The following is a 20,100-nucleotide window of genomic DNA, read 5'->3' as shown; positions in this document are numbered from 1 at the left end:
AATGCTTATCTCAGCAACTAAGCAAGCGTTGCCGCCTCGTCCGCGTCGTTGAGCAGCTCGTTGAGCGCTTTGAGGCCTTTAGCCACCCCGTAGCTGGCACTCGCCATAACACTCTTCGTAGTCCGGTCAAAGCTCGTGTCTGTCTGCATATCGCTGAGCCGGTCGCAGTTCTCCGTGAGGTCTGCAAAAATGCGCTCCGCTTCTTTGGCAATCGGCGCACCTTGCGGCGATGTCGAGCGCGGCAAATGATCACGCGAGATGGCGACGATCGAAAAGACAATCGTGGTGATCTGCGTGAGGTTCTCATTGAGCTGTGGCCCTTGGACGCCCTCACGCAGCGCCGAGAGCAAGGACTGGATGGAGTGCACAATCGCCTCGGTCTGCACTTCGATATAGTTGCGCAGCTCGGCCCAGTTCTCGTTGCGCTCGTTGCGCTCGTCGGCAAGAGCGCCGGCATTCTCGGGCCACGTCTCCTGCACGCGCTCCTCCGGAATCCGCGTCTCGGTCAGGCTGCGCGTCTCGACGTGCGAGATGGGCGCGGCTGTTCCGCCCATCGCGGCAGCTGTGCCCATCGCTCCGAGCGCCATCGAAGCCAACGTGGGCCGCGCAATGTTCGGCTGGAGCGCCGCGCGCGTCTCTTCCGTCTCGCGCTGGGCGGCAGAGATATCAGCGGTGAGGTTGGGCGATACAGGCGCTTTGTTCTGCGACTCGTGCGAGATGGTAGACAGGACGGGCGAGGTGGCATTCGCCATCGACGGCGACGCACTCACTATCGGCGAAGCGCCCACCATGGGCGCAAGGCCCCGCGAATAGTCCGCGCTGGGCTGCACACGCTCGCCCGACGGCATGCGCCGCGGCAGGCTCAGTGTGGGCGTCTGCGCTTGGATAGGGCTCGGTGCGCTCGGCACAGAAGGGAGGCGACGCACAGCAGCGGCATTTGCACGCATGGGGCTTTCCTGGACCTTGGGGCCGTCAGTGGACTGGACAACGCTCCAAGGGCTGGGCCCTGCATTGGGGGGTGCGCGTGCAGCGTCAAAAGCAGGGCTTTGGAGCGGCGCTTGGCCGTCATAGTGCGCGGGAGAGTAGCCTCCCACACCAACATTCCTCTGCTCCTCGGCGTCGTCGAGCTGGACGCGCGGGGTCTCACTATTGTACGAGATGCCGCGCAGGGTCCCTTGGCTCGGCATGCGGCGCGTACGGCCCGCACCAAGCACCGCGGAGCTGGGGGGAGAAGTGACGCCGCGCTGGGTCATATGCAGCGGCTTGAGGCCCGCCGGGGACGCCGCGGAGTCGTCCATCTGGGGCGTGGTGTCGGCGTCATGGACGTCGCGCGTCTTCCGCAGCTTGAGCAGCTTGATCATCTCGACGACGGCCATGGCGACGTGCGTAGCGGCGGCGTCAATGAGGCTCACCGGGGAGAGTCCCTGGCTCGATGCGTGGTTCCTGCACGCATTCATCAGGTTTGCCAGCGCCTCGGACATGCTCACCTTGAGGCTCGGCAAGTCGCCGAACTGCTGCTGGGAGAGAAGCTCGAGGCCATTGTTCGGCATGCTCTCGTACTTGGCAACGTCGTCGGTGATAAGCGTGGTGGAGAGCACCACGGTCTTCATCGCAACGAGCACATTGCTCGGCGCGCCAGAGCGCGAGGCAGAAAGCAGCTCGTCAATCGAGTTTTGGAACGAGGCGAGGTTGGTGTCTGCAATCGCGCCGCGCTCCGAGACGTGCATCCACTCTTCCGAACGCATGGGCTGCATCCAGAGGTACGAAGTGGTCTTGGTGCTGCGCAGCTCGGCCTTGGCCGTGTCAAGCTGGCGCTTGTGGAACGTCAGCTGGCCGTGCAGGTCGCGGATGATGGCCACGTCCGACTCCTTGTCCGCAGTCATGGCATCATTGCGCGCGCTGAGACGGCGCAGCTCCTCGAGGAGGGAGGCGACTTCGTTGCGCAGCTCCTGGACAAACTGGTGCTGCTGCTGCGTGTCGCGCTGCATGCGCTCAATGTCGCGCTTCCATGCCGCCTCGTCGACTGCCTGCGCCTCGCGGCTGACGGCATCGGAAGTGTGCTTGGCGTGGAGGGCAGTGAACTCGGCATGGAGCGCGTCAAAGGCGGTCTGGCGGCGCTCGAGCTCAGAGCCGGACGCTTCGAGCGCGCGGTGCTTGTCGGCAAGCTCGCGGCGCCCTTCGCTCAGCGCAAGCTCGCGTTCCTCGTTGGTCGTGCGGAGCTGCTGGACCTGGGCGATGTTAGCGTCAATTACTTGCTCGAGATGCTGTATGTGCGCCTCGAGACCCTGGTTGCGCGCGCGCAGCTGCTCGGCCTCTTGGAGCGCCGCACTGTACTGCTTCTCGAGCGCGGCGGCGCGGTTGTCGGCCTCTTGGAGCGCCGCACTGTACTGCTTCTCGAGCGCGGCGGCGCGGTTGTCGGCCTCTTGGAGCGCCGCACTGTACTGCTTCTCGAGCGCGGCGGCGCGGTTGTCGGCCTCTTGGAGCGCCGCACTGTACTGCTTCTCGAGCGCGGCGGCGCGGTTGTCGGCCTCTTGGAGCGCCGCACTGTACTGCTTCTCGAGCGCGGCGGCGCGGTTGTCGGCCTGCTCGACGCTGCGCTGGAGGGAATGGATGCGCTCCTCGTACATACTGCGCAGCTCGCTCATTTCCTCAGCGCTCCGCGCTTGGAGCGCCGATGCACGCGCGTGCAAATACGCCTCGGCATGCTCGGGCGCGTCGGCGTCTTGGACTTCGCGCGTTTCTGTAGCGTAAGGAAGCTTGACGTCTTCCTCGACGGCGGTGCTGCGCGCTGGAACAAATACTTCCGAGGTGGTCTGCTGGACTTGCATCCCGTCGCCTGTGCTCTGTGCTATGACGCTTTGTTCCACAGCAACACCCTGGAGGGACTGCACAGGAGGCTGCGCTGGGGACTGGGTAAGCGCTTCGCGCGGTTCTTCGCGGGGAGCCATGATCTCCTCGATCGACTCGGGGCGGAGCTCGGCGGGGAATTCGGGGAAGCGGCGTTCAAGCTCGAAAAAGACGTCGCTGGCCAAGTCGCGGAAGCGGTTCTTGGGGAGCGTCGCCAGTTTCTGGCGCGCTTGGTTGCGTTTGGGATGGAATTCGTCACGGCCGGGCAGGTAGGGCATCGCATTCTCACTGTCCGTGTTGGTCTGACGCCGTTTGAGCTCGTCGTGGACGTCCGTGGAGAGCTCGGCAAACTGCTGCTTGCTGAGACGCGCCAGCTTCTCACGCGCATTGCTGCGCGAGTGTGAGAGGAGCGACGTCTTGCTTGTTTGCGAGCGGAAGAAGTCGAGGAGCTCGATGTAGTAGCTGCGGCTTACATGCGTGATTTCGCTCATGTCAAGGCGCTGCCTCGTAGGCGTCGTGCCGGCCGACGCATTGTATACACTCTTCGCTGGGCTCTGTGTGTCTGCAGCGCCCGTTTGGGCATACGGCTCTTTGGGAGCGTCCTGGGCCGGTGCCTCGAATTGCTGCGCAAATTGAGGGTACTGGGCTTCTTGGACGCGCTGCTCGTATTGCTGGGCTTGGCCTTGCGGCTGCAGGAGCTGTTGCTGGAGTTGCTGGAGCTGCTGTGTTTGCTGCTGGGCTTGGAACTGCTGCTGGAGCTGCTGCTGAGCAATCTGCTGCGAGTACTGCTGGTGTTGCTGACCTTGGAATGGTTGGGATTGGGATTGGGGCTCTCGTTGAGACTGGCCTTGGAATGGGCTCTGGAGCTGTTGGTTCTGATTCTGGGCTTGCTGGGCTTGCTGCTGGGCCTGAAGCTGAGCCTGAAGCTGAGCCTGCTGTTGGGCATACTGCTGGGCATACTGCTGAGCCTGCTGCTGAGCCTGCTGCTGAGCCTGGAACTGTCCTTGCTGGGCCTGCTGCAGAGCCTGCTGCTGAGCCTGGAGCTGTCCTTGCTGGGCCTGCTGCTGGGCCTGCTGCTGAGCCTGCTGCTGAGCTTGGAGCTGGGCCTGGAGCTGTCCTTGCTGGGCCTGCCCTTGGGCTCCTTGGAGCATCTGGTACGACTGCGCATACTCGGGCGAGACTTGGTCCTGCTTCGCAAAATCCGTCGCTCCACGGTACGCTGCATTCATATCATCACTGATCGGCGGATTTGTCGGTGCCGATGCCTGCGCATGACTCGCAAACGAGGGCTCTGCAGCGGCACCAGTGCCCCGCAACATCCCATCGCTCTGCGCATCACCTTGGCGAAACGGCGAGTGATTGTATCCCTCAAGAACTTGCGACGTGTTCGGCCCCGGAGGCGACGACAAGTTCACATTGCCCATCTTGCCTAGTACGCCGGACGTGTTTGCACCCATTGGCGAGCCAAACGAGCCGTTCTTACCAAACAAGGAGTGTTTCTGCGGCGAGGGCGTCTCGACGCGATTTCCACTCGACTGCATTGCATCGTGGGCGTGCGAACTGTCTTTCCCGCCTAGTGATGTAAGCTGGTGCAGCAGCCGCGAACCCATGCCTTTCGCTTGTTGGGCCATGATCACTCAGATCCGTTCCCAGACGCAGTACGGGGTGAGTGGCAGGTGCCAAAACGTGTTGAACGGCGGTGGTTCACCTACAAACAATCGCCCAGTAGGCATGTAGATACATACATGCACACATATTTCCACAAATGATACGCGTTTTACCAAACATGGGCACGGGCGGTCCATGCATGATCTATGGGCGAAAAGCGAGGCGGATTGGCTTACGGAAAACTTGGCTGAGCTCAGCATTTAAGAGGGACTCGAGGTCGTACACCTGGTCATCCTTGTAGGTAAACCAGCGCGCCTGCTGGGCATCGTAGTCGAATCGTTTCGGGCCGCTGTGGTTAGTTGCTTGCAGCGTACCTGCTTGGGCTCGACAACCATACCTGGCGCGACGGTGGCTGCTTGTTGATCACATAGGTCCCAAACGTGCCGAGTCGCAGCGTGAGGACGCCCGTCTTTGGTTAGTCTATAGTGTACATACCGCATACTCGATGTCCCACTCGCTCACGTCTCCGCCACCGAGCGACTCGATGTCTTCCGTCTCGATTAGCTCCTCCAGCCCGTCACACAGCGAGTCGAGCGAGCCGTCGACCAGCTTGCTGTACTCGTACGTGTCCAACTGCGCCGCAACGTACGGCGCCGAAGAGTAATGGCGCGCGCGAATGTATGCAGAATACGGCACTATATGTCGCACAGGTCGCGCTGCAGCACGCGTAGCCGGCGTCAAGGCGCACACACGTAGCGCGCACAACGCTGCCCATCCGCGCATGAAGGGCGAGTGTAAGATGGTGGGCATCCGCTGACTAAACAGCGGGCCCATGTCCCACGCTCTGGCGGGCGGTCGGCCGTTGCCGATGATTGCACACCCCGTGCCCGGCGCTGCCGCGCAGCCCGAGCGGGTGAATCCACTTCCGGCGCGCAAACTAGGTGGTCGTTACAAGCTATCTGACTTTACCTTTTTGCGCACGCTTGGCACTGGCTCCTTTGGCCGTGTGCATTTGGTCCGCTCGCAGCACAACCAGCGGTTTTACGCGGTGAAGGTGCTGCGCAAAGCACATGTTGTCAAGATGAAGCAGGTGGAGCACGCAAACAACGAGCACCATGTTTTGTCGATTGTACGGCATCCATTCTTAGTGAATTTGTGGGGCACTTTTCAGGACCCGACCTTTTTGTACCTCGTCATGGACTTTGTCCCGGGCGGCGAGCTGTTTACGCTCCTGCGTCAGTCGCGGCGCTTTCCTCAACAGGTGGCCAAGTTTTACATCTCTGAGGTCGCGCTCGCGATCGACTTTTTGCACAAGCATGATATCATATACCGCGACTTGAAACCTGAAAATATCCTGCTTGGCGTCGACGGCCACCTAAAACTCATCGATTTTGGATTCGCCAAGGATATTGCTGGGTCCAATGGCATGTGCTGGACGCTGTGTGGCACGCCAGACTACCTCGCACCCGAAGTGATCCGTGCTCAGGGCTACAATGCCAGCGTCGATTGGTGGTCGCTCGGCGTCCTCTTGTTCGAAATGCTTGCTGGCTATCCACCATTCTATACCGAGGACGGCAACCCCATTAAGCTTTACGAAAAGATCCTTGCAGGGAACATCCACTACCCTTCTTTCTTTGAGGCGGGTGTTAAGGACTTGCTCAGCTCGCTGCTCACCGCCGATCTCTCAAAGCGCTATGGGAATTTGCTGCGCGGCTCGCGCGATATCTTTGCCCACATGTGGTTCGCCGAGATCGATTGGGAGTGTCTGTACCGCAAAGAAATTCCCGCACCGTACATCCCCAACATCACTGTCGATGGCGACGCGAGCCAGTTTGAAAAGTATCCCGAGATCGACGTGGCGGAATATGCACGGACGGACCTGCCCGACGAATTCCCCAACATGTTTCCCGAGTTTTAATCATGTAGCTACAAACTGTTTATCGGGGTCGTCGCGTTGTTGTATGCGAGCTTGTTGGTCGTGCCGTTGTCCACGTCTTCCAGAAGCCCTTTCGTAGCGAGTTGGCTAAGCGCTGTCTTCATCACGGCCGGCACCAAGGCGCTGTCGATTGTCGTGACGGACTCCACGCGCGAGAAGCGCGCCAAGTGCACGCGCAAGAATGGCTGGAGCAGAGAGGGGACAAAGAGCTGCACTGCGCCGAGCACCGTCTGCGTCCACGCACGCTGCTGCACCTGTGCAAGCGGCGTAGGAGGCGCGTCTTTGATCACGCCGAAATCGTCCGAGCCGTAGATCGAGAGCAGGTAGGCCATAAGCCCGACAATGTGCGGCGACGCCATCGACGTACCAGAGATGGTGTTAATCGAGTTGGGACCCGCGTTCCACGTTGACAAAATGTTGAGGCCGGGTGCAAAGACGTCGACACAAGGGCCAACGTTGCTAAAGTAGGCACGCTTGTCGGCAATCGTAGACGCGCCCACCGTGATAGGGCGCTTAGCACCGGCAGGCGAGACGTTGCACGCATCCTGGTTCTCATTCCCAGCTGCCACGCCAAAGTGCATGCCGGCTTCAACCGCCCCGTTGACCGCCATGTCGAGCGTGGGGGATTTCATACCGCCGAGCGACATGTTGGCGACGAAGCCACGGTGCTTTTTCGCAGCTTGCGAGTGCGGCGAGGCAAGCATGACTCGCGTCAAATTCTGTGCATCGGCTACCGCCCAGAGTACGCCAGCGACGACGTCGGACATGGCACCACTGCCGTCGGAACGCAGCACCTTTACCGCCACCAGCTCGGCTTTTTTAGCGACGCCGTACTTTTCAGCGCCGATCGTCCCGGCACAGTGCGTCCCGTGCCCATGCTCATCCGTATCCGTGTCTCCGGCAGGGATCGTCTTGCCCCACCGTGCACGTCCGCCAAACTGCGAGTGGCGCACATTGATTCCTGTATCGATGACGTACGCCGTGACGCCTTCGCCACCAAGAGACTCGTACACGTACTTGTTAAACGTGCCGAGTCCAAGGGGCTGGCGATGCGAAAGGCGCGCAAGGCCCCACGGCGCGCCGTTCTCGGTGACGTGCTCAAACGGATTTTCCCATGGGAAGCGCTGCGCAGAGACCGGCTGATCGCGCACATGCTTATCGCTCTGCGGTACCATTGTAATCTGAACTTGCGAGTCTTGTTCAACGTACGCAACTTCTGGCTGATCGCGGATATACGCAAGGACATCGGCAGAAAACGTACCGGCGTAGCCTTGGATCACCGCGTCATCAAATACGTGCTTGATCCCGCTAAAATCAGCGGTGTTGTACTCGCGCGTGCGTATGGCATTGGTCATCACTTGCGCTTCGCCGATCCTGTCGCGGTGTACCAAAAACGACCCGGCGGACACGCCGGGCTTCATGACAATCATGTAGTTGTGCTCGATAGGCGCCGTCTCGCTGTGGACGAGCGGCGCCATTCTGGAGCTCGATACACGCACAGCTCCGGGCTCAAAATCAGTAGGTGAGAAGGGCGCACATGCCCCGAGCGCTGCGAGCGATGCGACCGCCACGGCGTGCAAGATTCCACGCACAAGGACCATCGTGGAGGCGTTGCCACCGCCGCGAGCGTGCCTTATAGGATTACATAAGCACATAGACTTGACTAAGCCTTCCTTCCGACCTTCTGCATGGCCGACCTAGTGCAGGAGACGGCAAAGATGAGCGTTGATGCGCCGGGCGAGAAAGGTACGCCGTGTTGCGGCTTACACCAGTCTACATCGATGAGCGTACCGGGAGTGATAGTCAGGGCAGCGGCACAGAGGCACAGCCGTACGCGACTGCCTCTGCTGCCATGCTCGCCAAAGGCGCCGACATCCAACTCATGACACGCAAGGACGAAGCTTCGCCTTTTGAACCGATATCTGGCGCTGGGCAGAAGAAGGCCAAGAAACTATACGAGGTCGCTCAGAAAAAGCTGAAAAAGGCCGAGGGACATGCCGCGCAGGACAAGGAACGTCAGGCGCAGGAGCAAAAGAAGCTCGACGAAAGCAAAAAGATTGTAATCCAGCCGCCTGCAGATGCACAGCCTCCCAAAAAGATCAAGATACTTCAGGGGATCGACAGCCGCGACATGCGCGTTAAGGTGTGCGGCTGGGTGCATCGTCTTCGTGTCCAAAAAGACCTCATCTTCATGGTGCTGCGCGACGGAACAGGCTATCTGCAATGTGTGCTACAGGGGCCCATGACACAGACTTACGATGCACTCACGCTTGCCCTTGAGAGCACTGTCGAGATGTACGGTGTGATCAAGGCGCTGCCGGAAGGCAAGACCGCGCCGGACAACCACGAACTTGTCGTAGACTATTGGAAGATGCTTGGTAAAGCGCCTGGCGGCGACGACGCCATCACAAACAAGATCTCGGAGAATGCCGACCCTTCTATCCTCGCAGACAACAGGCATCTTGTGATTCGCGGCGAGACGGCGTCAAACGTGCTCAAAGTGCGCTCCGCCATGCTTTCTGCTTTCCGCACCGAGCTGCACTCGCTGGGATTGACCGAAGTCACACCTCCGTGCATGGTGCAGACCCAGGTAGAGGGCGGTGCGACCTTGTTTAAGTTTGATTACTATGGCGAGCAGGCGTTCCTTACCCAGAGCTCACAGCTTTACCTCGAGACGTGTCTTCCGAGTCTCGGCGACGCGTTTTGTATCCAGGAGAGTTTCCGTGCAGAAAAGAGCCACACGCGCCGTCATTTGAGCGAGTTTACGCACCTTGAGAGCGAGCTTGCTTTTATCGACTTTGACGACTTGCTCACGCACATTGAGCAAATGATTACCGGCACGGTCGATCGCCTGCTTGCCGACCCAAAGATGCGCACGGTGATTATGCAGCTCAACCCCGACTTTGTACCGCCCCAGCGGCCATTCATGCGGATGGACTACAAAGACGCGATCCAGTATCTGAACGAGCACGACATCCTGAACGAGGAAGGCAAGCCGCACGAGATCGGAGACGATATCGCCGAGGCGGCCGAGCGTAAAATGACCGACCAGCTTAACGTGCCGATTTTGCTGCACGGATTCCCGCGCGAAATCAAATCGTTTTACATGAAGCGGGTCCCGGGCGACGAGCGCTTTACGGAGAGCGTCGATGTGCTTATGCCGGGCGTCGGCGAGATCGTTGGTGGCAGTATGAGGATGTCGGATCCAGACGAGCTTCTCGCGGCGTACAAGCAGGAAGGGATTGATCCAGCGCCGTACTACTGGTACACGGACCAGCGCAAGTACGGGACGTGCGAGCATGGCGGATACGGTCTTGGTGTAGAGCGCATCCTGGCGTGGCTTACGCGGCGCTGGACTGTGCGCGAAGCCTCGCTGTACCCACGCTGGACAGGCCGCTGCATTCCGTAGAGATTGTGTAGCACTGGATACATTCGCAGCACTGGACAAGAAAGGCTAGCTTTTGCAATGATGCTATGGCGTGTACGGAGCACGCTGGACGGGCTGTACACTCCGGGCACTACATAGAAAAGAAATCGTCGCCTTCGACCGTGGCGCTGCGTGGACGTTTGCGCGGGGGATCGGCTTTTTTTTCGTGCGCCTCTTCCTCGCTATCTTCTGCAATATCTCTCGCTGGCCGTCTCACACCGCGCTCTTCAAGCTCGCGCTCCGGCTCAGCAGCAAGGACGCCTTTTTTCATTTGTTTCCGCACGCGTCGCAAAAATTCAGCCGCTTCTCGGTGTGCCTTGTCCGGTGCATCTTCGCTTGGCGCTACAGGCTCCCCTGTGCTAGAATCTGCAAACAGCGCAACGTACCGCTTGTCATGCGGAAAAAGCATCACGTAATGCAAAAACATGCGCAGCGTCTGTAGTGCAGCGAGCTTTTTCTTAGCCGCTTTCTTATCGACATCTCCATTTCGCGCCCTGCGCAGCTGCGCAATTCGCCGGCAAAGCTTCTGGCGCTCAAAAAACTTGACTTTGTGGTATCGCGATGCCAACGTGCGCTCTTTTTGCGCTTGCTGCTTGCTCTCCAACTCGCGCTCCAGCGCATGCAAGCGCCGTTCCGCGTCGATCCGCTGACCAGGTGTGATGTCCTGAGGTAAGCAAAGCTCGACATACCTTTGAAAGCAAACGACGCGTCTGTCGTATCACATTTTTCAGCCTGTTCACACCCATCTCGCCCTGTCCATCGCTCTGGACTGCTTTCCGCTTCGGCGCGTCCTCCCTTGGTCGCATGCCAAAAAAGCGCAACGCCTCCACAACTCCACTCCTCCGCACGTGATTTCGTCGCTTGCCTCTTGCGCCCACCAGCGTGTGTCTGTGCGCGATGAAGGTGTGTTGCCTGCCATGCTCACCTCAGTACCTGCTTCAGGCCATCAATGCACATCGCTGCGATGTGCCGCTTGACGATGCAGAGCTGCACCGGCTTCTTACCGAAGCACGACGCGACAGAGTATGTACCGACGCGACTGACCACAGGACGAAAAAGAAGAATTCCAAGAGTCGATGGAGCGCATTTTGACCGAGCTGCGAAACTACACGGTAGGCATACATGGCAAAACTAACCACAGGAACATTCGCAGGCATTCCTCGCGCGTGTCAGCAAACGCGATGCACCGGATTATTACGACGGTACGTCGTCGGCCACTAACGCCAGTAATCACAAACCCAATGGATCTCGGGACGATGCAAAAGAAACTCAAGAGCGGGCAGTACAAAAACAAGGCGCAGTTTTCCGCGGACCTTGACCTGATATGGAATAATTGTCTTGTGTACAATGCATCGCCGCAACATCCGCTGCGGCGCAACGCGACATTTATGCGCAAGAAATCGAATCACTTGCTAGAGTTCCTCAGCGAGAAGAACGATACCAAGGATCTACTTAGTCACTGGCACCCTCCAAGCACTGAGCAGGCAGAAAATGTGGAGGATACCAAGCCCGCCCCGATCGTGCCGACGCCAGAGCCCGTCGAAGACGTGTCTGCAGCCCCGGATCCAAGCGCAGCATTCCCAGTACCTTTTGCGCAGAGGAATGCGCTGCGCCGCTCTGCGGAGAATACACATGTATTTGCCGAGATGAATCCACGTGTGGCGTTGCTCGATGCGCCGGGCGCGGTAATCGACGATACTTTGCTCACTACGACGCTAACAACGCTCGGGCATGTACAGCAGATTGGTGGCGTAGATCCTCTTGGTACAGCGCGCGGTAGTTTGTCTGATGGCGAGCACAAACGAAGCGATGCGGTGCATGCATGGTGGGCAGCGTGCGGATCCGATCCGATGCTGCGTGCAGGGCTTCCAGCTGTTCCGTACGCGGGCGAGAAGCCTGGATCTAGTGCGCCGGAGCTGCTAGCGGCGCGATTGCCCATGCAGCGTCCCGGTCTGCCCCGCATGATTGCACAGAATATTCATGTTTTGCGCCGACTGCACCACACGCACCAAAAGTTTTTCCAGCTTGCCGAAGTAGTCGAGCACGAGTTGCCGATTCCTGCTTCACTTGGCTACGCTTCCGAGGATGAAGATGGGGCAGGGGAAGAGGAAGGGGCAGCAGAAGGGGCAAAGGGGGAAGCAATCCAAAATGGAGCGCGCGAAAAATCCGCGCGCGAATGTGACGAAAAAAACTCGACGCCAGAAGCGATGCCTATAGATCCCGACACTCCATCCCTCCCTCTTCCCCACCCTTCTCTCCCAACCCGCGACGAAAATGCGTACCCACGCCTCCCCTTGACTTACGCACGCGAGCAGATTGCTTGGCAAGTCCAGCTCCTCCTTGCGCATGCAGGCTTTGACGGCGCTCAAGCCGCAACAGTTCAAATCCTTACCGATGTGACGCAAGGGTACCTTATGGGCCTTGCGCGCACACTTCGAGTCTACTCCGACCGATTTGCATCCAAGATGCGTGCAGAAGATATGATCCAGCATACCTTGCGGGGCGCGAGCACCCACGTCGACGACCTCCTATCTTACGTTCGCGTCGATGTTGAGCGCTACGGCGTGCGTCTTCGCGAATGGCTGCGCAAGCTGCAAGGAGCCTACGCCGAGCAACTCCAGAATTTGGGCCGCGTTATCGAGGACGATGGCCTGCTTGCGCAAGATGGCGAGGCCCTCACGCTGGGCCACTTTGCCGAGTCACTGGGCGACGACTTTTTTGGATTTCGCGCGCTGGGCCTTGACAAAGAGCTGGACCTTGCTGGCCTCTCTGTTCCCAGCCGCCTCTTTTTCGGCAACGGCGCACGGAGCACCACTGTCCAGGACGGCGAGCAGAATGCAGCACCCACCTTTCCCTCTCCAATGCCCACAGTTCCCATTGTCCGCGCCAGTCTCCCAGCCCAGATCGGCCTTATGCGCCCCTTTTATTCGTCGCTCCTTCCCCACAGCGTGCCGGAAAAAAGCAGCGACGAGGTGCCTGAAGAGGTGCCGGAAAAGCCACGGTACAAAGTGCCGACTAGCGGCAAGCTTCCTCCCCGTCCCATGTACGAAGAGAGGCCCCTCGACAAACCTTCCGCCGAGCACTCGTCCGCCAAAGCGCCGCCTGCGAAGCGCAAGCGCGCCGCGGCGTAGCATGCCATGCCACGTGCACGATGCTTGTAGTTTCATGTATGACTAATCATTTTCCACGCAAATTGCTCGGGCGAAAAGCGATGGACGGAGCTTGACGCAAGCCTCTCTCAGCGGAGAGAAGTGCTGCACTGAGTTTTAAACAGCGGCTTTTACGGCGCGTCGTTGCACTTTACTGTGTTGTATGAGTGCATCTGAGAAGCGCTCGTCCACGCCGGGCCATGGCGCGCCGCAACGTGGCGCGCCGAAAAGCAAAGGCGCGAGGAACGCCAATGCCGATGGCGAAGACGGCACGCCGCAGCCCGTGAGCATGCCGAAGCAGGGCGCCAGAAGCGCTGCTGCTACACACAGGATCAATTTTGGGACAGTTGATGACCAGAGCGCGGCAATGTCCTCTTCGCCGGTCGCGCAGCCCACCGCAGGCAAGCATCTCCAGGACGGGAATCCGACCGTGTTTGGCACTGTTGCCGCGGATCCCGCAGCGGCGGTAAAGAAAGGACCGAAAAAGCACCTCGATTTCCAGAAACTGTTTCAGGGCCACGGCGGCTCGTCGGTCAAGGCGCCGGTCGATCCCGCCGTCGCGTCCACGCAGTCGCCCGTGCAAGGCATGAATGCTGGAAAGCTGCAGACGCAACGCGGGCCTGCTCAAAGTGCAGTGCCGGGGCAGCCGATGCTGAGACCTGACGGTCAAGGCATGCCGCCGGGCGTGCCATTTGGCGTGCCGCCTGCCGGTCCGTACCCCATGTATCCCCATGTTGGGTACCCTGTCTCTCCCGGCGCATTTCCCTACATGGCACGTCCGCAGCAGTCCTGGTCGCCTGTCCAAGGCAACTCGCCGCACTTGCCGCACATGGGCCCGCCGAAAGACGGCATGTCGCCGCACTCATCGATGGTCCCGCCGCCGGGCGCTGGTGGCGCCGCCGCTTTGTATCCTGGCGCGCCGGCGTCCAACTTTACCATGAACGCGGGCGCACGCATGTTTGAGCCACAAAAGAGCCGTGCGCTGCGCATTGTCAACCCTGAGACGCAGGCGGAGGTGAATTTGGACCAGGTGCGGCAGCAGGCGCAGGGTGCTTCGCAACCGGGCACAAATACAAACTCAACGACGCCGTCACTTGCGCCGACCACAACATCCTCTCAGCCTGGAACGCCGAAATCTACGCATTCCGTCGCGTCGTCCACGTCGAGTATTGTGGAGAACCGTGTGAAGACGCAGACTGATTTCCAGCAAAAGGTTCTCCGCCTCAAGGCGGAGCGCGAGAAGACAGAAATAGAGAAGAGTGAGAAGGAGCAAGCGGAGAAAGAGAAGGAGAAGGAGGCAGAGAAGGCAGCCACCGAAAAGGCAGCAGCTGAAAAAGCCGCCGCGGAAAAGGCAGCAGCAGACAAGGCAGCAGCTGAAAAAGCCGCCGCGGAAAAGGCAGCAGCGGACAAGGCAGCAGCTGAAAAAGCTGCCGCAGAAAAGGCAGCAGCAGACAAGGCCGCGGAAAAAGCCGCCGCTGAAAAAGCCGCAGCCGACAAGGCCGCTGAAAAAGCTGCCGCTGAAAAAGCCGCAGCCGACAAGGCCGCTGAAAAAGCCGCAGCCGACAAGGCCGCGGAAAAAGCTACCGCTGAGCAAGCTGCAGCAGACAAGGCCGCGGAAAAAGCTACCGCCGAAAAAGCTGCAGCCGATAAGGCGGCTGAGAAAGCCGCAGCTGAGAAGGCCGCAGAAAAGGCAACGGAAAACACAGCCGCGGAAAACACAGCCGCGGAAAACACGACAGCCGGACACACAGCAACCGAAAACGCTGCTGCTGAAAAGGCCGCCACCTCCCAAGCCGCCCAAGCCACCGAAGCGACCGAGCTCGCAGAATCCACCGACTTCTCCCCTGCCCTGGATGCAACCTCCGATACCGAGCCATCCGGCTCGGCCCAAGCGCTCCAAGCCGCGAAACCCATCGACAACTTGGAAAGCGTCACGTACCCTCCCGCCGTCCAAGCCCCACAAGCCGACCTCAACAAAAACGCACCACCCGGCAAGTACCGCTACGACCGCGACTTTTTGCTCCAGTTCATGAGCGTATACACGGAAAAGCCCACCGAGCTTCCTCTGCTCGCGACGATCGGCATGGAAAGCGTCAGCGGCCGTGGCGGCCGTCGTACTGGCCCTAGCCGTGGCGGTACGGGTGGCCGTGGCGGCGGGCGCACCAGTGAAGAGCGTTTTGCTGCCAGTGGCCGCGGCGCATATGGCTCCGGCCCCATGGGTGCCTTTGGCTCCGGATCCCGCGGCCAGAGCTTGTCGCGTGGGGGCAGTAGCGGCACGCTTCCTTCGCGTGAAACGATGGGCACAGGCGTTCCTATGGGCGGCCGCACAAAGAGCAACCGCGGCCGGCAGCGCGGTCCTCACGTAAACCCCCCTGAAAAAGGCGGCCCAACGATTCCCCTCGACCAAGTTACGCCCCTTGCCTACTCGGAGAACCGCTGGCGAACAAAAGGCGCGGAAGAGAAAGGGGGAGACCCGATGGAGGTTGTGCAGCGCAAAGTCAAGTCGCTGCTCAATAAACTGACAATTGAAAAGTTTGACTCCATTTCGAGCCAGATTGTCGACTTTGCGAACCGGTCTATCGACGAGCACGACGGCAAAACACTCCGCCAAGTCATTGCGCTCGTCTTTGAAAAAGCCATTGACGAGTCTGCATGGAGCGAGATGTATGCACAGCTCTGCGCCAAGATCCAAGTGAACCTGGACCCTGAGATCAAGGACGAAATCCTGGACGAAAAAGAGCAAAAAGAGTACCGCGGCGGCTTCCTTTTCCGCAAGTATCTTCTCACATGGTGCCAGGGCGACTTTGAGAAGGGGTGGGGTGCGGCGAAAGACAAGCCCACCAAAGAAGTGGAGCTGCTCTCTGACGAGTACTACGAGGAGCAGAAAGCCAAGCGCCATGCCCTCGGTCTTGTCCAGTTTGTCGGCGAGCTCTTCAAGCTGCAGATGCTCCAGCCGAGGATCATGCATACCTGTATCGTGCGTCTCTTGCGCACCACGACCGAGCCCGAAGAAGACGAGATCGAAAGCGTCTGTCGCTTGCTTGCTACTGTAGGCTACCTTCTCGACTCCACTTCAGGGAACCACAAGAGTCGCATGGACGTGTACTTTAAGCGCATTGATGATATCCTTGCCAGCCCAACAATCTCGTCGCGCATGCGCTTCATGCTCCTCGACGTGATTGATTTGCGCTCGAACAACTGGGTCCCGCGTCACGATACTACCGCGCCCAAGACTATTGCCGAGATCCATGCGGACGCTGCGAAACAGCAGCAGCGCAAAGAAACGGAAAAGTTTTCGCGCCACGACAATCCCATCTCTCGCGGCGGTTCTCGACGTGGCCAGCAGCGCGAACGCGAGCCTACAGGCTCCGACGGATGGAGCACCGTGGGCGGTCAGGCGCAGCCTGCGCGCTCTTCGCGTGCCGGCGACTTGTCTGAGTTTGGCAAAGGCATTGACCGTTCGAGCGGCAAGCTTGGCAGCGGCCCCCAAAGCATTTTTTCGCGCAAGAGCCAGGGCAAAGGCAGCGATTCTGGCACAGAGTCGCCGACGCAAAGCAAGACCAACATGTTTGACTTGCTGAATTCGGGCGAGGCCGACGCGCCGCAGCGCAAACCGCTCCAGCTGCAGCCGCGGACCAAGCCAGCAGAGGATGCTGGTTTGAGCGAGGAGGATGCCAAGCGCAAGATTGGCAACGATGTCAAAGAGTACCTTGCGATTCGCGACGTTGGCGAGGGCGTGCAGTCGATTGAGTCTCTGCCGAGCGAGCACCGCGCGGCGTTTGTCGATGCTTTGGTCAGCGCTGTACTGGACAAGAAAGAAGAGCATGTGACAGATGCAGGCAGACTCCTCGCTGCACTGTCCGAGCGCCAAATTATCTCGGAGGCGGCGCTGGTAGAGGGCTTCAAGCCGCAGCTCGTGTACCTCGACGATACAAGCATGGACGCACCTTCGGCGTATAGCTTTATGGCCCACTTGCTTGTCGATGCTGGCATTCCTCGTGCGCAGATCGAGAAGCTTGGCGAGAGCATGGAAGGCGAGGGCATTACGCTCCCCAAGGACCGCCTCTTGGCCATGGTCGACAAGCTTGGAGATAGTTAGCGCAGTGCAGGTGCTACATAACGTATCTTGCTAGTGTTGTAGTGTGCATATTATGCAGCGATGTGGAAACGATGGCAGAGTGCATGTATGCAGCGACGGGGAAAGGACGGCAGAGTGCACGTAGGCAGCATCCAGATGCACCCCATGCCGCACACGCTGCCTTTTCCCATCCACGCCCGCCATCGCACACGACCTTTACTTATTTCTCGGGTATCTTTATCTAGGTCGGTCCCAAATCTACCACTTCAATGTCATAGTCCATGCCGGGTGCACTCGTAAGCGCATCCTGCTGGATCTCTGTATCAAGCATATCATCGTCCACATGCAAAGCAGGCTCCGCCTCGTCAAACAAATCGTCGTCTGCATTCAGCGCCTCGGTCATGTTCATCACTGCACCCGTCTTTGCCTCGCGCACATGGTCCGGCGCAAGACGAAGCACCGTCTCGAGGTGCAGTGAGAAAGGATCCGATGCCGCCACGGCCTCGGGCATCGGCACGCCATTCCGTTCTGGATAGCGCGGCAGCACTTCCGTCTCGTCCGCAAGCCGCGATCCATCGTCGCGGAAAAGCTGGACATAGGCGGGGAGAAAGGATTTCTGCGCGTTGGTGGCATGCACAGGCCGTGTTGCTTGCGTCACCAGCGGCGGCACAGGAACGCTCGGTGCGCCTTCTGCAGGCATACAGGTGTGTGCCGAAGGAGGAAATACGATGGGCGAGGAAAACGCAAGCGCTTCTTTTGCCGGCGCCTCGCTGAAGCGCACCGGAACGCACATGACCAAACTTTGTGTGCCCGCATTGATGGAGAGCTGGCTGGATCCATAGCCAAACCGCAGCTTGACCTTGAGCTTGTGCCGGATGCGCACATGCGGACTCTCATAGTCCGGCAAGAGCTGCGGCGAGCCCATGCCCTGCGCGTCTTTGGCCGCGGACGGCACGAGGGGAAGATTAAACGAGAGTTTGGTGCGCTTCACACCCAGCGCCATGCCAAAACCATCGCGCCCATCAAAGACATACGAGGCTTTTGGGTTTTCGTGGCCGGGCGCTGCCTGCGTTTCCTGCGGGGGAATCGAGCCGCTGGACGCATTGCGCTCCGAGCCTTCGCCCGCGTCGCGAATGGCACTTGCAAGCATCGACAGACGCGAGAATGCATTGGTATACGCCTTTTTGCGCTTCTGTGTCGCGCCCCGCTTAAGAGATGCTGGCGCTGGCGCTGGCGGCTCGACCGCGGGCGCTGAAACGCTGCGCTTTTTCCCTTTGGCATCGTGTTCGCGCTGCGGCAGCGGGCCGACTGTATAGGACCGGAACCGGTCGGCATGGTTTCGCTTATCGACAGGCGCCATGCCCGCCTGCTCGAGTTGGTGGCGCGTTTGCAGCAGCGTACGGTTGTATGGATACTGCGGCATGCCGTGGTACGTCACGTAGCCCGGATGGTTTGCACACGCCTCTTGGTCAAACTCGGGAATGAGGTCGGGATCGAGCGGAGGCTCGTGAGAAGGCAGCGCAAACGCCGTGCAGTAGCTGCGCGATAACGCCGTGCTGTATTTTTCCATTTGCACGCACATCGCTTCAAGCTCGCACAAACGCATATCGCTCCACATTTTCGTTTGCTCCCACAGCGGATGGAGCTCTACTTGGAGGCCAAAAACGAGCGACGGCTGCTCCTCGCCGCCCAACACGTATGTGTTGGTGTGCGCGGGGACGGAGAGCGTGATTTTGAGGGGGAGGTGGTCGTGCACTTTGCCTTGAATCACCACGGGGACCGGCAGTGGCACTTTTGGGAGGTGCGTGTAGTGCCGCAGAGGAACACGCGGCTGCGCCTTGAATTTTAGCGGGGGCTCGGGCGCGCGCGCGCTTGTGCTGGGCGCCGCGCTCGAAAATGGATTCGTGCTCAGAAACGCATTCATGGACGGGCGCGCACGCAAAAACGGATTCGTTTCCGCTTGCACCTCTTCGCCCTCAAATATGGCGTGCAGGGCTACCGGGACGGGCACCAGCTCCCTGCTGCGCTGGACGCGGATCAGGTGCGGTGCACTGCGCACACACACGCTGTTTTCCCGGGCAGAAGGATCGAGCGTTTCGATGGCATTGACAAAGTGGTCATCGCTCGAGGCCGCGCTGGCTGGCCGTGCTCTTTTGCCGAGGCTGGCGACGGCCTCCAGGCTATAAAATGTGCTGGCATTGCGCGACGCAAACGACGCAGGGAGCCACCCGGGCGCAAAGACGTCGAATCCAAGCTCGTAGCACACAGACTGCTCCGTGAGCGCGAGCTGTACAGGCCGGGTCACCACTGCATGCTCGGCATTGCAGATGCGAATCGCCGAGTAGCGCGAGGAGCTATCGACATACATCGAGTACCCACACAGGCACACGCGCAAAGACAGCAGCTCCATATGGTCGTCAAACGCTGCGCAAGGGACTTGCACGTAGACCTTGCCGGAGAGAGAATAGTTGGACGTAACTTGCAAGGGGCCAAACATGTTGATACAGTCGGTCGACGGGCTTAATTGAAGCGTGGTCTGCGCTAGCAGATCGCCGGGAATGGCTAGACGCGACGATGCTGCGCGCGATCTAGGGCGCGCATGCCCAGACAACACAACATCACCTAGCATGCCAGGGAAGAAGGACGGGACAGCTGGCGTGGCTGCAGGCGCGTCTTTTTGCCGCTGCAGCGACGATGTACTGGGCGAGACGCGGCGCAAAAAGGGGCCAGGGACCACCGGGGGTGCGCGCGGCACGCCGAGCGCGCCCAGATCGAGGGGAGGAGAGGCGACTGCCTCTTGGTCTACACGGGGACTCTGCGCATGAGCATGGGCCAAGGGCGTCGAGCCGCGGCGCATGCCTGAAAACATGCCGCTGGGCGTCGAGCGCGGCGAGTCGAACGAGTCGGCATCGTCCTGGGCAAGGATAGATGGCCGGCTTGGTCGTGTGCTCAGTCTGCGCGTCAGGTTCGACAGCTTTATCGAGCGCAGTGGAGACAAGGGCCGCTGCTCTGCGGCGTGTTCTTCTTGCTGCATGGACGGTGAAGGCGAGAAGTG

At 59.7% G+C, this 20,100-nt stretch overlaps 8 protein-coding genes across 8 annotated transcripts; 4 read left to right on the top strand and 4 right to left on the bottom strand.

The window, feature by feature from the left end:
* Positions 1–17: 17 nt before the first annotated feature.
* SPA2 (component of the polarisome) lies at positions 18–5,230 on the bottom strand (the record flags this gene model as incomplete). Its single annotated transcript, XM_056205067.1, has 5 exons — positions 18–4,459; positions 4,692–4,804; positions 4,830–4,924; positions 4,951–5,150; positions 5,206–5,230. 5 exons carry the CDS (start codon positions 5,228–5,230, stop codon positions 18–20), a joined length of 4,875 nt encoding a protein of 1,624 aa, XP_056061042.1.
* Positions 5,231–5,323: 93 nt separating this feature from the next.
* Positions 5,324–6,373, top strand: PKA1 (cAMP-dependent protein kinase; the record flags this gene model as incomplete). The annotated part of the gene is made up of 1 exon (XM_056205066.1): positions 5,324–6,373. The coding sequence occupies one exon, from the start codon at positions 5,324–5,326 to the stop codon at positions 6,371–6,373; it is 1,050 nt and encodes a 349-aa protein (XP_056061041.1).
* Positions 6,374–6,381: 8 nt separating this feature from the next.
* Positions 6,382–7,992, bottom strand: SUB8 (cerevisin; the record flags this gene model as incomplete). The annotated part of the gene is made up of 1 exon (XM_056205065.1): positions 6,382–7,992. The coding sequence occupies one exon, from the start codon at positions 7,990–7,992 to the stop codon at positions 6,382–6,384; it is 1,611 nt and encodes a 536-aa protein (XP_056061040.1).
* Positions 7,993–8,079: 87 nt separating this feature from the next.
* On the top strand, positions 8,080–9,800 carry DED81 (asparagine--tRNA ligase; the record flags this gene model as incomplete). The annotated part of the gene is made up of 2 exons (XM_056205064.1): positions 8,080–8,137; positions 8,164–9,800. 2 exons carry the CDS (start codon positions 8,080–8,082, stop codon positions 9,798–9,800), a joined length of 1,695 nt encoding a protein of 564 aa, XP_056061039.1.
* Positions 9,801–9,909: 109 nt separating this feature from the next.
* Positions 9,910–10,624, bottom strand: EFG1 (18S rRNA maturation protein; the record flags this gene model as incomplete). The annotated part of the gene is made up of 2 exons (XM_056205063.1): positions 9,910–10,482; positions 10,541–10,624. The coding sequence occupies 2 exons, from the start codon at positions 10,622–10,624 to the stop codon at positions 9,910–9,912; spliced, it is 657 nt and encodes a 218-aa protein (XP_056061038.1).
* A 91-nt stretch (positions 10,625–10,715) lies between these two features.
* On the top strand, positions 10,716–12,949 carry SPT7 (Transcriptional activator spt7; the record flags this gene model as incomplete). The annotated part of the gene is made up of 5 exons (XM_056205062.1): positions 10,716–10,721; positions 10,749–10,841; positions 10,868–10,930; positions 10,960–11,020; positions 11,046–12,949. 5 exons carry the CDS (start codon positions 10,716–10,718, stop codon positions 12,947–12,949), a joined length of 2,127 nt encoding a protein of 708 aa, XP_056061037.1.
* A 181-nt stretch (positions 12,950–13,130) lies between these two features.
* On the top strand, positions 13,131–17,066 carry MVES1_000199 (uncharacterized protein; the record flags this gene model as incomplete). The annotated part of the gene is made up of 1 exon (XM_056205061.1): positions 13,131–17,066. One exon carries the CDS (start codon positions 13,131–13,133, stop codon positions 17,064–17,066), a length of 3,936 nt encoding a protein of 1,311 aa, XP_056061036.1.
* A 220-nt stretch (positions 17,067–17,286) lies between these two features.
* Positions 17,287–20,079, bottom strand: MVES1_000198 (uncharacterized protein; the record flags this gene model as incomplete). The annotated part of the gene is made up of 1 exon (XM_056205060.1): positions 17,287–20,079. The coding sequence occupies one exon, from the start codon at positions 20,077–20,079 to the stop codon at positions 17,287–17,289; it is 2,793 nt and encodes a 930-aa protein (XP_056061035.1).
* Between the last annotated feature and the right edge of the window lie 21 nt (positions 20,080–20,100).

Source organism: Malassezia vespertilionis, chromosome 1 (assembly GCF_029542925.1).
Source record: "Malassezia vespertilionis chromosome 1, complete sequence".
Classification (NCBI taxonomy): domain Eukaryota; kingdom Fungi; phylum Basidiomycota; class Malasseziomycetes; order Malasseziales; family Malasseziaceae; genus Malassezia; species Malassezia vespertilionis.
Note: the sequence above shows the minus strand (reverse complement) of the source record. Positions and strands in the feature narration are given on the sequence as shown.